At 37.5% G+C, this 15961-nt stretch overlaps 1 protein-coding gene across 1 annotated transcript in view; it reads right to left on the bottom strand.

Moving 5' to 3' along the window:
- Window positions 1-14679, bottom strand: part of LOC128745986 (uncharacterized) — a 135466-nt gene extending 120787 nt beyond the window's left edge. The window contains exon 1 of the mRNA XM_053843042.1: window positions 14500-14679. Coding sequence (XP_053699017.1) covers window positions 14500-14583 — 84 coding nt within the window. The 5' untranslated portion in view covers window positions 14584-14679. The remainder of the gene's footprint in view (window positions 1-14499) is intronic.
- Window positions 14680-15961: the final 1282 nt, after the last annotated feature.

The raw sequence follows: 15961 nt of genomic DNA, 5'->3' as shown, positions 1-15961 counted from the left end.
AGCACTCAAAATAGACCATTTTAGTCGAAACTGCCGAGCCAATTTTTCGCGCATGTTTGAGATGTTTTCGAAACGTTTGTTTTCGTCAAATCAAAACAACAAGTTCATAGGGTGCGCGTCTTGCGCGTGTGTGAAAATGAATAGAGTTACCAAATATTCAGATTAAAAATGAACTCGCCCAATCTGAACGAGCTGTTTTTCATATTAGCGGGGGTTGAGTGTACTAAATTTCAAATTTTGAAGTTTTTTTTTAAATTGTGATATTTTGTGATAATTTTTATACAAAATTGTAATGCAAAAACGGTAAAAGCATACATGTACATGTTAGAATTGTTTTGACACATTTTGTTACAGAATGCTAGCACCGTTTAAAGAAGTGACCGTTAATGCTCAGTGGATAGAGCCACTAGACGAAAAATGAACATTTTCTGTAAGCGTAAATGTTATATTAACCAAACAATTTTTGTAAATGCACTTTTTAGAGAATCCTTGAAAAAGATTTAATACAAATCGAAATGTCGGAAGTAGAAGAAAAACGTTCGTTTTATGAGCAATTTGACTGCAAAACCGAAAAACAAAACTCTCTAAATAAACAAAGCAGCCAACAAATACAGTGGACCCCCGTTCGTTTGAACGATTCCTCATGCAAACTAACGGGGTTCGTTTTTAATTTGAACAACTAGCATTTAGGGTTGCTGTGGTTGGGTGCTATGCTGAAACTTGTATGAACTGGCCGCCCTGCTCTTTGTTATTGTTTTGGTGGTGTTGCCACGACTCTGGCAACGCTGGCGTTATCGACAACAGCCCTTCGGAATGTTCCGATTCGCCTTGACAGAAGCGATGTCAGTGAGACGTCAGTAGATATATAATAAGTGGAAGAAGAAGATCTGAAACTTAACTAATGAAAGGCCATCTTTATTGCAAGAAGCTATTATACTATTGATTGCACTCCACGTGCATTTCTAAACCTATTTACTATATATACGAGTTATTGGTAAAACCTAGTGATTATATACAATTTAACTAGTTAAACCTAGATAATACGTAAGTAGCCCTTGCGAGAATTATATTCCTAAAATTTATTAAACTAATCTTACAGTTTAAACTACATACTGATTGAATCAGAGAATCTAACCTAAATTACGAAGCCTACACTAAATTGTAAGTGGCCACATTGTTATATTATTACATACATGCAAATAATATCGATCAATAAATATTGTAGCTTGAGCCGATCTGGAACTAAGAGTTTCAACCGCTAAAAGGAAAGTGTAGTGCCTTGTTCAAAGGAACAGGTGGTTTGATTTAGTATCGTTTAGTTGGTAGTTGCAAACAGCGAATATGTTATTCTCCGATCGGATTTCTATCGTAATCGTTGAGAAACGAAATGTGAAACTGATTAAACTAGAATTAAACATGCTAGATCAGTACAAACAAATCGTGTTTATGTGCATTGTCTGCGAAGGCAAATGATGCCATATTGAGAATGACATTTGAACCATTTTTAATTTACACATCGTGCAAACCAGCGGGGTTCAAATTAAAAAGTGTTCAGATTAAAAACGGTCAAACAAACGGGGGTCCACGGTATACCAGATCCACGTAAATGTGTTCAGTCAAGCGTCAAAATGCAGTGAAAACTATGGATTGAAATTGTTCGTTCTTAAAAGAACGGTTTTCGGTAATTGAAGAAACCTAGGAAACTTGGAACTTAGGGCTTTTCATTCGGTTTTCTTTAGCAACACAAATCCATCCGTCACCAATGCAACAGTAATACATAGCGTAAGTTTTCTTTGGCAGCATAAGGTGAACGCCTCACTGGTAACTTTGCTCTTTCGTTCATACTGAAATTGAAATGCTCCAGTTTCTTCAACGTAGATAATGGGAAGACGGCCCATGAAAAACAGGCGGGACCGATTCTTGTCGCTTGCTCTGGTATATAACACGTCGTAAGCCGGCGAACAGCATTATTCAAACGCTAGCTGAGCTACTGCCAACATCTTATTGTCTGGACTTGACAAAGGTGCAAGCATCAAGAACAAAGGAAAGTCACGCTCGACTCGTGCGAGTCTTCAGTTCCCGGTCGATCGTGTTCATCGGCTGCTGAGGAAAGGAAAGTATACTGAGCGTGTTGGAGCTGGAGCACTCGTCTCGCTGCCGTAATGGAATATCTGGCTGCCGAAGTTCTGGAATTGGCAGGAAATATGCAGCTCGCGACAACAAAACGACCAGAATTATCCCACGTCACTTGCAGCTGGCCACTAGGAGTGGTATTTCATCGTGACTCAACCATACACGAGCGGCTACGTCGATCGCATAGCTGCTAAGGCTTTCCGGTTGGTCCGTTGCAATAATCCGTGCCTGGTTTGCGGTTATCAGTACTCCAATTTACCGAAAAGAGAATTACGTTAAGTGCGTTAGTGCAAGTTTATTGCAAGCTGGAGTTATGATAATCAACCAATCGATCTTTTCAAGGGCCACACAACGATTGAAGAGTTTATTATATTTTCTTGCCCAGTTAATACCACAGAGAACAGATATCCATTCAGGAACAAATGTTTCGGGAATTCTTGGATAAAATTTCAAATTAAAATCACCTAATATGCTAGCGTCCCTACCACTATAGTTTCCCAACTAAACGATTCTTTTGATTTGTACACTGACAGCCTTTGGCTCCTCTGGCGCTAGTATATATGGACTGTGAGCGTTATGCTAGCGCCAGAAGCTGGCTGTTGTGAGTTTAGTGTAGAATTTTATGCGCCTTTAGCGACATCATCACTATAGTTTCCCAACTAATTTGACATAAGTTTTATCCAAGTGGGGACCTTTCGCTTGGATGTCTGTTCTCTGTGTTAATACCATAACACAGGCAACGAGGGAAAAGTTGAATTTTTCGCCGTTGCGGACGACCAACAAATGACGGAAATAAGTTTTCTGGTCACGGGCGACATTTTCTGCGACTTCCAAAACGTCTGCAGCTTGTAAATGCTTTATTTTCAGTGTTCGTTTCGTTTTAATAAAAAAGATTCAATCAATTCATGGATATAACTCCAAAATCGGTTGAGGATTGAATGTATACAATGGTACTACCACAGAGAACAGACATCCAAGCGAAAGGTCCCCACTTGGATAAAACTTATGTCAAATTAGTTGGGAAACTATAGTGATGTCGCTAAAGGCGCATAAAATTCTACACTAAACTCACAACAGCTAGCTTCTGGCGCTAGCATAACGCTTACAGTCTAGAAATACTCACAGTAAGAGATACGCGGAAACTAAAGCCTACGATTTGGCATCAGTGTACAAAAACTGCCAGCACTTGCTGCGGAGCAAAATGCTGTAGCAGTGTGACTTGATTGTTTTCAACATGATCCGCTTCTGTTTTGTTTGCATTAATTTTGCACAATAGAGCGATATATCTTTCAACTTAATCAGTGTAAAATGCATTGAAAAGTTTTATACACACTGTGTCCGAGTATAATATTCAAGGTGTGCGACAATAGCTTAAGTAGATTTCATAACTATTTCAATACTTGTTAATCAATCATTCAAGCAAACAGTATGCGTGCTCGATTGACTCCCTTTTGACAATTCTCGCTGATCGATTGGCTCCCAAGATGGCTGCTTCCGCGTATCTCTCACCTCTGAGTATTTCTATTACAGTCCATATATACTAGCGCCAGAGGAGCCAAAGATTGTCAGTATGCAAATCAAAAAAATCATTTACCGTAAACGTACCATATTCTGCGCAGTTAAGACATTTTTATGATTTTTCCGCTATTCTAAGTATTCTAGATTTAAATTAACAACGTGGATAGCAGCAATGTGTAGTGCTACGGTCTATAATATCTGGTAAAAAATATGGGAATTATAAGTCGACCGAAAATTGAGAATATTTTTCGTTTTGTAAACTTATCCACGGTGCCTAATTCTGCGCACTTTCTTGCCCCTGTTCCTAATTCTGCGCATGTTTGGTCCTAATTCTGCGCACCCAAAAAGTGAAAATAAATACTCTTGCCATACTGTTTATGTCTTTATACGCTGAAAGCACACCAAAAAATCCGACATTAGCCATTACCATAATTAAATCCACGATCCGGCCTTCCTGTGCTGTCCGGGTGGCAAAGGAATATTGTTATCATTTTGATTGCTTCATTTTAAATATTTTATTCTCGATAACGTGAAGGGCGAATTGATTCGGGTTCTCTGCATACTGAACATTACACTTTAGACTAATATCAAAAATTGTGTTTTCATATAGAAACCACTGCCCCACTCTCTGACAGCCCCTTGAGGTTGGACATTAAAAAAAATAGAAGACATGGTTTCATGAATTGGCGCTCGTGGGTTTGGACCCCGAGACACAGCACAGGATTCCAATCAATGGAAGTTAAAGATTCTGCTTAAATTTTCATGCCTCCATACCTCAGCCATTTGGGCGAGGTTGCGTTTTCTTTCGCGCTTTCTTCGTAGGATACATTACTGCGCAGAATTTGGAACATGAATAAGAAATCTGTGCCTAAATCTGCGCATTATTGCATCCCATTTTTCTAAGGAAAGCAATGCATGCAATCACTCTTTCTGTCTAAAAAATGACTAAAACTAATTATTCTTTCTAATTATGCTGGGTAATTCGATCATTGCAAAGAATTTCGATCATAAATTTGTTAATTTTCTAGCAGGACAATCTTAGCGTTGGTGCTAACGGCGATGTTTTGTACCATATAAAATACTTTCAGTTTCACGTTAAATTATTTCGCTCTCAAATATTATGGCCCATTTGTGAATAATGGTGTAATATTCAACAGACATTTATAAAAAATAACGCAATGATCATAGTTATGGACAATGTTAAAAAAATACTTATATAAAGAAAAATGCGCAGAATTAGGAGCTGCGCAGAATTAGGGGCGGTCACGGTAGTTGGGAAACTATAGTCACAGACAAACAGACATAACACTCGTTTTCCATTCATCGTACCGATTAAACTGTCATTTCAAATTTGGGCTTAGTTGAGAATGTCTCCATTTTGGTCAAAGTGGCGCTTTTTGACGAAAGAAGGGGAATTTCCCATAAAAAATACTACTTCGAGGGATACCCATGTTGCTATTTGATATTTGGGAATGTCGATCAGAGATGGTGCTAGTGTCCAGGCTAAATGTGAGGTACGATAATTTTTGTTGATTTTTCTTCCAAGAGTTGTCTGTTTGTCTGTGCTATAGTGGTGGTTCCCGAAAAATTTGTTCCTGAATGGATGACTGTTCTCTGTGGTATTATTACATACATGAATACATCCTACTATCGCTACAAAGATACTTACGTAGTCCTACGTCACCTACGCGGTCGTGTATTGTGCACACCCCCACTGATTTTTTTGTTAAATTAACAGAAACCAGGCTATTGCAAGCAAGATACAAGATAACCAAAGAGCATTTCGTAAAGTTTTCAATCGAAACCTAGTTAAAAGCAAAAATTTTTATGAAATTTTCATAAAAAAATTTTCAGTAAATTTAATCTTTAACTAGTTTTCGATTGAAAACTTTACGAAATTTTTATCAGGTTTTGTAAGAACATTGCTGTTTTGCAAGGTGTTTTAAAAACACTTTTAAAATAGGCGAATTCGAGCAAAACTAATAGGCGTTTTTGACAAGCTATCGCCCGCTTAGAGGCACTGCATAAAAAAAGTGAAGAAAAGTAAAATCGCTGTCAAACTCCATACATTTTTGAAAAAAGCTGAAATAAAGTGCAGTTTTTGATTAACCCTTTCAGTTGTCAGGATTTTAGGTAGCGAAATATTGGAAGAAATTTGTTTATCTACGTTAAGGTAAGTGAAAATATTCGAATTAATTAACTTTATGGCAGAAAAATGTTAATGTTTGATTTTGTACCGCATGAAACAAAAGTACATAGGGTCAGCTGTAAAGTTTGCATATCCTGGATAGAGAATCACCGATTATTTTCAGTCTTCACTGTTTTCCAATGTGTTTTCAAATGCTAACGGATTTATTTTCGTGATTAGCATCATCTGCGCCAAGAACCAAACATATAACCTATCAGTTCGTAAACATAAATACACTTGCGAAGTTCTAATAATCTCCCGAAACAGAAACAATATATATAAAATGAAAGGTAATTCAATAAAATATTACATTTAAGGTACCAGTACACTGTTTGCTTTATCGTCAAATTTTCTTCCTGTCAGAATTTGGGCAAATTTTGGTATTTGACAGACATATTTGTCTTGCCCAGTACACTGTTTGTCAAATTTGATGTCAAAAATTCGATCTGAGACGTTACCCGTGTTACAAAATCAAATAAATTTTGACATATTTTGTGGGGCCAGTACACTGTTTGCAAAACAGCATGAAATTCGTGAGATTATCAAATACATTCGGCCCGAAAATGTTTGCGCCAGCAGATTTCTGTGCAGATCAAACAGAGCAAATACGCAAAAAAAAGTACGCTCGCAAAGTGAGGCAGTTCATTTAACAGGAAGCTGAAAGCCATTTTAATTTTTTTAAACACGTTTTAATACAGGCATTATTATTAATTCAAAATAATTAATACAAATTACTGCGGTATGAAAAAATTCAATTTATATACACTGAAGTCGCTTTTTACAAGATTTCCCAAGGAACAAAACGGCAGCACTTAAAAGAGCAGGTGTGAAATAAGAGTTGTGTGGTAGCATCCGGTGCTGAATAAGCGAATTTGCTGAAGTACGTGTTGTTTAAACGTCATATCCCACATTTTTCCTAGCTTCTAATCAACATCTACATGTTGTTATGTAAGTGTGGCATGAGAGTCGAACAGGCATTGTGCAAACGTATCAGCAGCACAGCTAAGAGCAGGTGTGGAATACCGGTCGCTTAAAAGCTACCGTATCAGCTAAGAGCAATTGTGGAGTAAAAGTGGAATAAGAGTGGAATAAGCATTGCGCAAACGTATCAGCAGTATTACAGAAAGCACGTGTGGAATAGTAGTGGAATAAGGATGGAATAAACGTGGCGCAAACGTATCAGCAGCATTGCTGAGAGCAAGTGCAGAATAAAAGTGGAATAAATGTTGCGCAAACGAATCAGCAGCATTGCTGAGAGCAAGTGTGGAATAGTGATGGAATAAGGGTCGAATGAAAGTTGCCCAAACGCATCAGCTGCATTGCTAAGAGAAATTGTGAAATATGTGTCGATTAATCGTCGTACAAACGTATAAGTAGCACCACCAAGAGCAGGTGTGGAATAAAAAGTGCTTGATGGCAGCCTATAACACCAACAACTTGAATGACACTTTATACTTTACACTTTATAATTTATATAAATAAATTTATATTAGGTACACTTTATTTCTTTTTTTTTACAGATTAAGAATAGAAAAAATTTGCACACATGAATCTTTGCTGGTCGTGGCAATCCTTTTATTTGTTGTTGTCTGGACGGTATGTATCTTCTCCCTCGGCGTGTCGTTATCCCTCGTCCAAGGCAACAAGCTCAGTTTGACGCTTTGCGAGTTACTCACAATAGATTTGCTCAGCGAGATGAATTGTGTCGGACTAAAGCTGCCAGAATTGTAATGGTCGGGTGGCATAGTGGCGATACCACCAGTGCTGGTAGCGCCGTAATCGCTTGACCAGCTCCCGCTGCCGGTGTGCGAAAACCCCACTTCTTCTCGTGTCATCCACTGCTGCTTTGTTTTTTGGATGAAAAAAACGAAATCCGACCCGATGACAAATATACGTACACAGACAGCGAGCAGCGACTTAAAGTAGCGATAAACTCAGGAAGCAGTACTATCTGCGTAAACTAATGACGGGGTGACAAAAGTACTATTCCTCTGCGGTACTAGCACGAACCACTTCTGCTGTTAACTAATCACTGTTGCTGCTAACTAATCACATCACTACTAACTAACTGAACAATCGCACACAATGTTCGCAGCTAGCCGAAAGTTCTTAATTTCCAGTTTCCAGTGAATTTCACTCAGTAGCACCGCTCACCGTCGTCAATAATCAAGAGAAAAAAAACCTTTGCGTTGTGAGTGTGTTATGTTGCTGGTCTTGCTGGTGGTACAAGCGAAATACTTTTGCACAAATAGTTTATTAAATGTTTAACATGTGCAGAATAAATACTTCTAAAGCAATCTTGTACAGCAGATGCCAAACACGATTTAAGAAACTACTCTTCAGCGCTTAAATGTATTTTAACCCATTTTTGTTCCACGCTTGACAAACTTAAACTGGTAAATCCACATCGGCCAAAAACTCGGCGCCTGTCATATGTCAGATTACCTCAGATGTGTTCGTCGATGGCTTCCGACCGTCAGGATGTAAGTTCGAATCCGGATGAATGAAAAAAGTATAATGGCAGGCTTCATAAATTTTGAGTCAACCAACGATTTCCTTACTAATAAGTTTCTCATTAAATTATAAAAATACGAATACAAAAGTGAACATGAAAATAACGAAACCCACAAAATAAAATAAAAGTACTTCCTTGCTTATTTTATTCTTTTTGCTTGTCTAAATGTTGAACTGCTGTGGAATAAACGTAGCTTCAGTACCATTAGCAGCAGTTTAATAAATATATCTATGCGTACTGAATAAACGTTTTACTACACGTTGCATAACAGTCATACAAACGCATCTTCCACGCCCATATTCAGCACTGTGCTGTTTAAATTCTCCAAAACCAACTGTATAAGCATTGAACAGAGGTGTTTAGATATACTTTAAAAGCAGCTATACAGCATGTGTTGAATAAAAGCTGTCGGTGAAACGTTTAATAAGCAAAAATTGTTCCTTGGGTTTTTACGCGACTATTTTCACGCGGTTTTCGGAATTTACGCGGTTTTCAGAATTTACGCGGTTTTCGGAATTTACGCGGTTTTGATTTACGCGGGACGTATCCTTCGCGTAAAAAGCGACTTGAGTGTAAATTCAATTTCTACATTTAGTGATGTCCGATAATTTCTCGATTAATCGATTACAGCATGGAATAATCGAATAATTTGTAATCGAATACTGCCGACACGAGTAATTCATTAAGCGAATAGTTTAAATAAGATTAAAAAAATGAGAATAATCCCCATTAATCGTTCATAATCGAAAGATTAGTCGAATAATTTAACGAAATATTCGAATATTTATAGTCGAATACTACTAGCTAGTGTTCGACATCGGAACGAAAATTGAAGTCCGGGTTCCGGTCCGGTCCGGTTAAAAGGCGGCACGAACTTTGTTATTCCGACTATAAAGACTAATGATCCGGTCCGATTTGGCTCTGTTCAGGTTCCGGAACCGGAACAGAGCCAAATCGGACCGGAATAAAGTCGGAATAAGAAAATTCGTGCCGATTTTTACCGGACCGGAACCCGGACCTCAATTTTCGTTCCGACGTCGAACACTACTACTAGCACGAATACTGAACTAATCGACCAGTGCCTACTCGATCGATTAATCGGCAATCGAATAATTAAAAATTTCGGACATCACTAATATCAATACCAATGTCAGCCGTGTCGCTGATATTGGTATTGGAATATCAGCCGAATTGACCATTTTACGAACCATAACAACATTGCTGATATTGATTTTGCTTCACAGCTGCCAGAAATACAGATATTTGTGCATGCATAAATTTGGGACCCTACCGTTTTCTCCGGAGTATTTAATTTTCTCAATCTAATCTTTTAAATAATTGCTTATTGCTATTTAATGTGGTTTTAACCAATTGGTCATTCACCAATTCTTTTAAATAACATAAATAGTTTAGGGACTACTTTAAAATTCAGGAACATTAGTAGCGCCAGAAATCACAGCAACTGAAATAATTGATGGGTCCCAAATTTATGTATGCACAAATATCTGTATTTGTGGCAGCTCTGTTTTGCTTTCCCGTGGGGCATCTGCGGATTGTCAAAGTACCAGCACAGCACAGGGAAAGCGCAACATCGATATCAACAAGTCATCATGTCGCTTTGTCACGTAAGATGCTCTTTACATAAAGGCATTGCTTGGTATATAATAAGTTCGGCACCAACTTTTCAAAAGGTCGTAAGCAGATGCCAGATATATCCAACAAACATTTCTGTTGAATAACAGTTAATCAAGCGCTTATTACCCGGTAATCTATACCCCTACTATTCAAGAAAAATGAATACTGCGGAAAAATAATGTCCCAAATTTATGCATGCACATAAATTTGGGACATTATTTTTCTGCAGTATTTCATTTTTGCAGTCTTATTTTTGCTATAATGTACATAGTTTATGAAGTACTATTACGTATTATAGAGATTGCTGACATTTACCGCACGCACAGTTCGCCGCGTATACGTATACGCGGTTTGTTTGCATCTCCAAATTTTTTTTCGCTACGAAAAATTTTTCACAATGCACACAAACCACTGTATTAGTCGCACATTAGCAATCCTGATACCGTCCGTTATTATGTCAGATGGTGTAAAAAGCTGGATAGCGCATCACTGTGCGATTACAGCGCACTACTTGCGACACACAAAACCAGAATAAAATTGAATGTCACACAGCTATCCACCTATTCGCGTGCGTAATGACGGCTATTGGATACAACTTTCGGAAAACGTTAGCATGCTTTTGGCAGCTTTATTCACGTTAAGTTAATATTTCCAGCCTTAATTGTCGTTGTAGAACTTTCAAGCATACGTGAGCGAAGTTCCCAAAAGCAAATAAACATTGTCGAAAAACGTACCCACTAGCCGCCATTAAGCGCGCGAAAAGGTGGATATGCATACAATTATTGTTCATATTTTCTAGTAAATTATCCATGTTAACAGAAACAGAATGTAGCCTTTCGATCCTGAAATGAACGTTTACATGCTGACTATTTACTAGATTTACTAGAATAATGTTTCACATATGTAGTATTATATACGTGGTAGTGCCTAATTTTAGAGGGTATTTAAGGTGAAATTAGTCGTCATCGATTCTGCCAATTTCAAAAGCAGTTTTTTTGTTTGAAACAAAAATTCTGTTAATGAAAATATATTCGCTGTGTTCAGATTGGCAAGAAGAAGGCAGTATTTATATTTTTACAACCAGACCCCAGCTATTGGGTCCAAAAACTGCTTTCGAAATTGGGCTCTCCGACCAAAAGTTAATGACTGCTATTTTCCCGTTAAACAAATCATGTTCGAAAAACAGGTATATTAAATGATCTCCTCATTATTCATAATCTTTTTAACTTTTCACTATTGATTTAATAATGTCCTGATTTATTCCAGTGTCATTTCCTTTGCAAAACTTCCTTTCTGCACGATTTTTCCTGTACCAAATTCTATTTTGACAGCAGTTCAAATAATAAACATTGTGAGCTTTTTTGATAAGTTTCAAGCAAACAAACCGGCGAACAGCGCAAAATGTTGCGAAAACAAATTTAATTTGATTGGCATATTACACTGTTTTACAAACCGCCAAATTTTATTGGAAAAGCTCGGCGACATTTTGAAAAATAAAATTTGTTCGAATATTTGGTTGGGTCAGTACACGGGTTTTCAAATTTATTTGATGAAATAGATCAAATATTGGATGATTCAGCAAACAGTGTACTAGTACCTTAAAGGTTAAAGTCGAGTTCCATATAGGTGCCAGCAAGCATTTTGGGAATAGAGCTTTCTGACAGCTCAAGCACCCACACTAGCGAACACGAAATACGCGTGTATATACATGATGTTTACCTCATTTTGGGGAACAGCTGATGCTAGAGGAACAAACCGAAAAATAGCGATTACTAGTTGTGTTTCTCCGTTTGCCACACTGCAGAGCACATATTTCAGTCAATTTTCCATTCTGTTCCAAATTCAAGCACATATTTTGAAAATTTGCTAGTATTTAAGCCAGCGGAAGACGAAATTCATTCTGTACCTTGGTGACAAAGGAATGCATCTCTTTTGTTTACTGTTGTTGTTTGCCTCATTTTCAAGCACCAATACACACATAACTGGAAAGCTATTGCACTTTTTTTGTAGTTCCAATAATCACAACCAGGTAGCGAACGGTTGCTCTTAGTTTTGCTCGAATTTGTATTTTAACATGTTACAGGCATAATAGCTTTTAAAATTTTAAATTTAAATTTTAAATTTTTAAATTTAAATTACCGATTTCTTTCATTAGATATGTGTTGGAAACGCCATTTCAGTACAATTTTCGCCATGTATCGCTTCACACCGAAAGAACGCGTGAGCCGGGATTTGCACCAAAACCATTATTGGTCCATATTTTTTCAAAGAAAATGAAACTGTCGATGGAAATCGATACCGGTGGATGTTGGCTCATTACGTCTGCCCACAAATGCGCAAAAAAGGTCTAGAAGGTTACTGGTTTCAACAGGACGGTGCACCATACCACATTGCGAATTCAACAATTCAATTTCTGCAACGAAAATTTCCGTAACGTCTGGTGTCAAAAAGAGGCGATATTGACTGGCCACCCAGATCACCTGATTTAACCCCCCCGGACTTCTTTTTGTGGGGTTATCTGAAAAGCAAGGTTTACGCCAACCAGCCACAAACTATTGACCAGCTCAAGGCAAATATTCGTACGGCAAACGAAGCTATATTGCCCGTTTCTTTGGTAACAAAACGCGCTGCTCACTTTTTTGATAGCTTGAAATCGTCGCAGAAAAAATCTGCTTGGCTCTATGTAAGTTATAAGCATATATTATACTTGTCTAGCACGTAAGCTATTGATTTACTTGACAAAATAAACAATATTTGCCCCCGCGACGATTCTGGCGACGGTTATAATTCATCGCGTACGAAAGGGTGGGAAATTGATAATAACACCAGAGATGCTCAAAAAGGTAATGGAAAACGCGGAAAAAAGGTGTCAATTTGTAATTTCTAATAAAGGTGGTCACTTAATTGATATTGTTTTCAAAAACTAAACCAAGAAAATTTTAAGGAACCAAACTAAATAAAAATGTATTACTAATAGAAATCGGTTGTTTTTTCTTAAAGTGGTTCAATGTTTTCATACTGACATAAAAGGTGGAGCACCCTCCACCTGGAGCTAATTATTATCTACATTATTGTTGAAGAAAGTATAGTTCTATCTTTTGTATTTACGGTGCTATGGGGCTGCTAGCCCGTTGGCAGCAAAAAGAGCGCTCATTTGGCTACCAACGGGGTAGCAATCGCATAGCGCCGTAAATACAAAAGATAGAACTATACTTTCTTCAACAATAGTGTAGATAATAATAAGCTCTACAATCGCCCTTTACACTACTTTTCCGAATTCTGTTTAATTGAGGCGCTGTAGTTAATTGAGCATCTACTGAGCAACTAGAATGAAGCCTGAGCACCCTGTATAACAAATTTTGTTATCCTATGTGGTTTTAGAAATGATATTTGGTTATTTGGCATATGATATGATATTGGATCTGCTTCGTTTTGTATCGTTTCATGTATCGCGTAAGAAATGAAGCAATTTTACATTCAAAATTTTCTAATGAAACCGGGTAAAAGATAAGTTACGAATTATGATTATAAAAGAACATTACTTTAGGTACTATACGAAAAAATCGTTGGCTTGGATTAAGTTAAAATTTTCATGTCAATGCAACTGACCTATCTTGCCCCGTGACCCGTCTTACCTTACCCTACTTTCAGTTACACTTTTGGCTCTATCTCCACTGATTTTCAATCGATTTTTATGCAACTAGTGAAGCTACATTAGATTGGCCTTTAGTGAAAAAATATGCTGGTAAATTATGGTTCCATTTTCCCGGAGATATTCCTGATTGCGGTGGGATTTTTTTAACGTCATAAGCAACAGATGAAATAAAATTAGAAATCTGCGCAAAAGTTATCCATTTTATTTGTAGTCACTAATAATTACGTTTACACTATCCTGTAGAGCGCTGGCTTACGTCTCACACTCCGGAACATCCGTTGTCGGTTCTACCGGAACTCAAAAGTGGTCATTTAGTATTCTCTTCGAAAATATGGCAAATGACAGAATTTTTCAACACGAGTTCTTTAGTGCATATTTGGATGTATTTTGAGACGATCTGGAAATTCCGGAACATCCGGCATCGGTTCTACCGGGCCTCAAAAGGGGCCATTTGGAATTCTCTTCAAAAACATGGCAAAAGGGGTATCAAATCACAGGATTTTTCACAGTGTCAAAAAAAATCCCACCGCGATCTGGAATATCTCCGGGAAAATGGAACCATAATTTACCAGCATATTTTTCCATTAATGGCCAATCTAATGTGGATCTTTTAAGGCTTGTTGGATAAAAATCGCTTGAAAATCAGTGGAGATAGAGCTTAAAGTGTAACTGAAAGTACCTTCATTTTTGATGTCGGGGACGTAAAGGTTAAGAAAATTATTTAAAAAAGTGAACTTTTTTCCGATTTTTCAAGCAAACTGTCAACTTTCTTCGCCTAGTTCCAAAAACCACCACCGTCAGCGAATAAGTTTCTGTCGAATAGGTCAATAGGGCAAAGGGCGATTTACTACATACCTTCCTTGAATTTCGAATGGAAAATCCGCTTTGAGACTTAATTGAGAGAAACCCAGAGAGAACAGGAATTTCTTCTTCATCCATGATTTAGTTTTATATCATTCTGTACCATTAACCAACACTACACATTACAAAGAAGATAATCACTATACGTGTTGTTGATATTTAATCGGTATTAATATTTTATATTCATGAAATTTGTTTGCTATGTCAGGTTAAAACATTTAAACTGAAGTGGAGTAGGACACACAGTATAACTATCCGCGACAGTGTTACCAGGTCGATTGCCCATTTTCCCGCTGCCCAGAGGTTGATTTCCCGCTGAAATCCCGCTGTCTAGAGTCTATTTCCCGCTAGGAATCCCGCTGAACCAAAAGTCATATTATTCCTTCGTTTCTGGTGCAGAATATTCATTTCAGTAAGGCTTGCATTTGAAATCAAGATGATCTGCTGAAATTGAGAGGTTGCAATTAAATGAACATTATGCAATTTTGCTGCATTCATGTTGACGAAGCTTCAGGAAACAGAAAAAGAAGTATCTTGTTATCCCTCATATAATGACAATTTACTACGACATTTCGCAAGAATAATCTTATCTTTAATCTTATCTCTCCTTAATCTTATAATTAAGGAGTCTAAGAACACATGCGAAAATTTCGAAAAAAGCTTTAGCACAAATTCTCTTTCTTTGTCTAGCTATGATAAAAATAATGCAAAATTTCAGCAAAGCTGGCAAATGGTTATGGTTTTTGGTGACAAAAGAAGATATGTTTCAATCTTTATAAGCAGCCCAAATTCAAAAATATCTGAAAAGCGCATCGGCTCTTTGTTCTCGCTGATATTTTGTTTTAGCAAAAATGTACCGATTTGTCTTTTAAAGGGTTTATCGGCTCATCAGCCGATTTTTTTGGTTTTGTTATCATACAAATGCTGCGGTATATAGCAAATTATGATGTATATAGATACATAAGTTGTTTGTGTTGTTTTGTTTGCAATTCATGAATCAGTTGGATTTTGCCATTGGCAACGAATTAGTTTGTGGAAAAATTAGGAATACGCAAAACGGATTGGTTTGGTGGTCTTGTTCAGTAAGTTCTAATGAGTATTTGTCAGAACTGATCCCATTCTAGGCAAAAACCACGGAGTTTTCTAATCAGCAGGATATACTGAACCATCTGCCAATGCATGAGCAGACATTAGACTGTCAATAAACGAAGTTTTTTGCTGTCAACCTCTCTGTCAGCACTCTTCTTGCCTACCAAATATCGCTAAATCGAGATCCCGCTAAAATCCCGCTGAGTTATTTAAGAAACCCGCTAGATTCCCGCTAGCCGCCGTTTGGTTATTAAGTTCCGCTATCCGGCTTGAAATCCCGCTAAATCTAGCGGGAAAACCGCTGATCTGGCATCGCTGCCGCGAATCGCGATTACGAAGTTGCACATATTCGCTATGTAAGCACAAA

The sequence above is a fragment of the Sabethes cyaneus genome, chromosome 1, assembly GCF_943734655.1.
Source record: "Sabethes cyaneus chromosome 1, idSabCyanKW18_F2, whole genome shotgun sequence".
Taxonomy (NCBI): domain Eukaryota; kingdom Metazoa; phylum Arthropoda; class Insecta; order Diptera; family Culicidae; genus Sabethes; species Sabethes cyaneus.
Note: the sequence above shows the minus strand (reverse complement) of the source record. Positions and strands in the feature narration are given on the sequence as shown.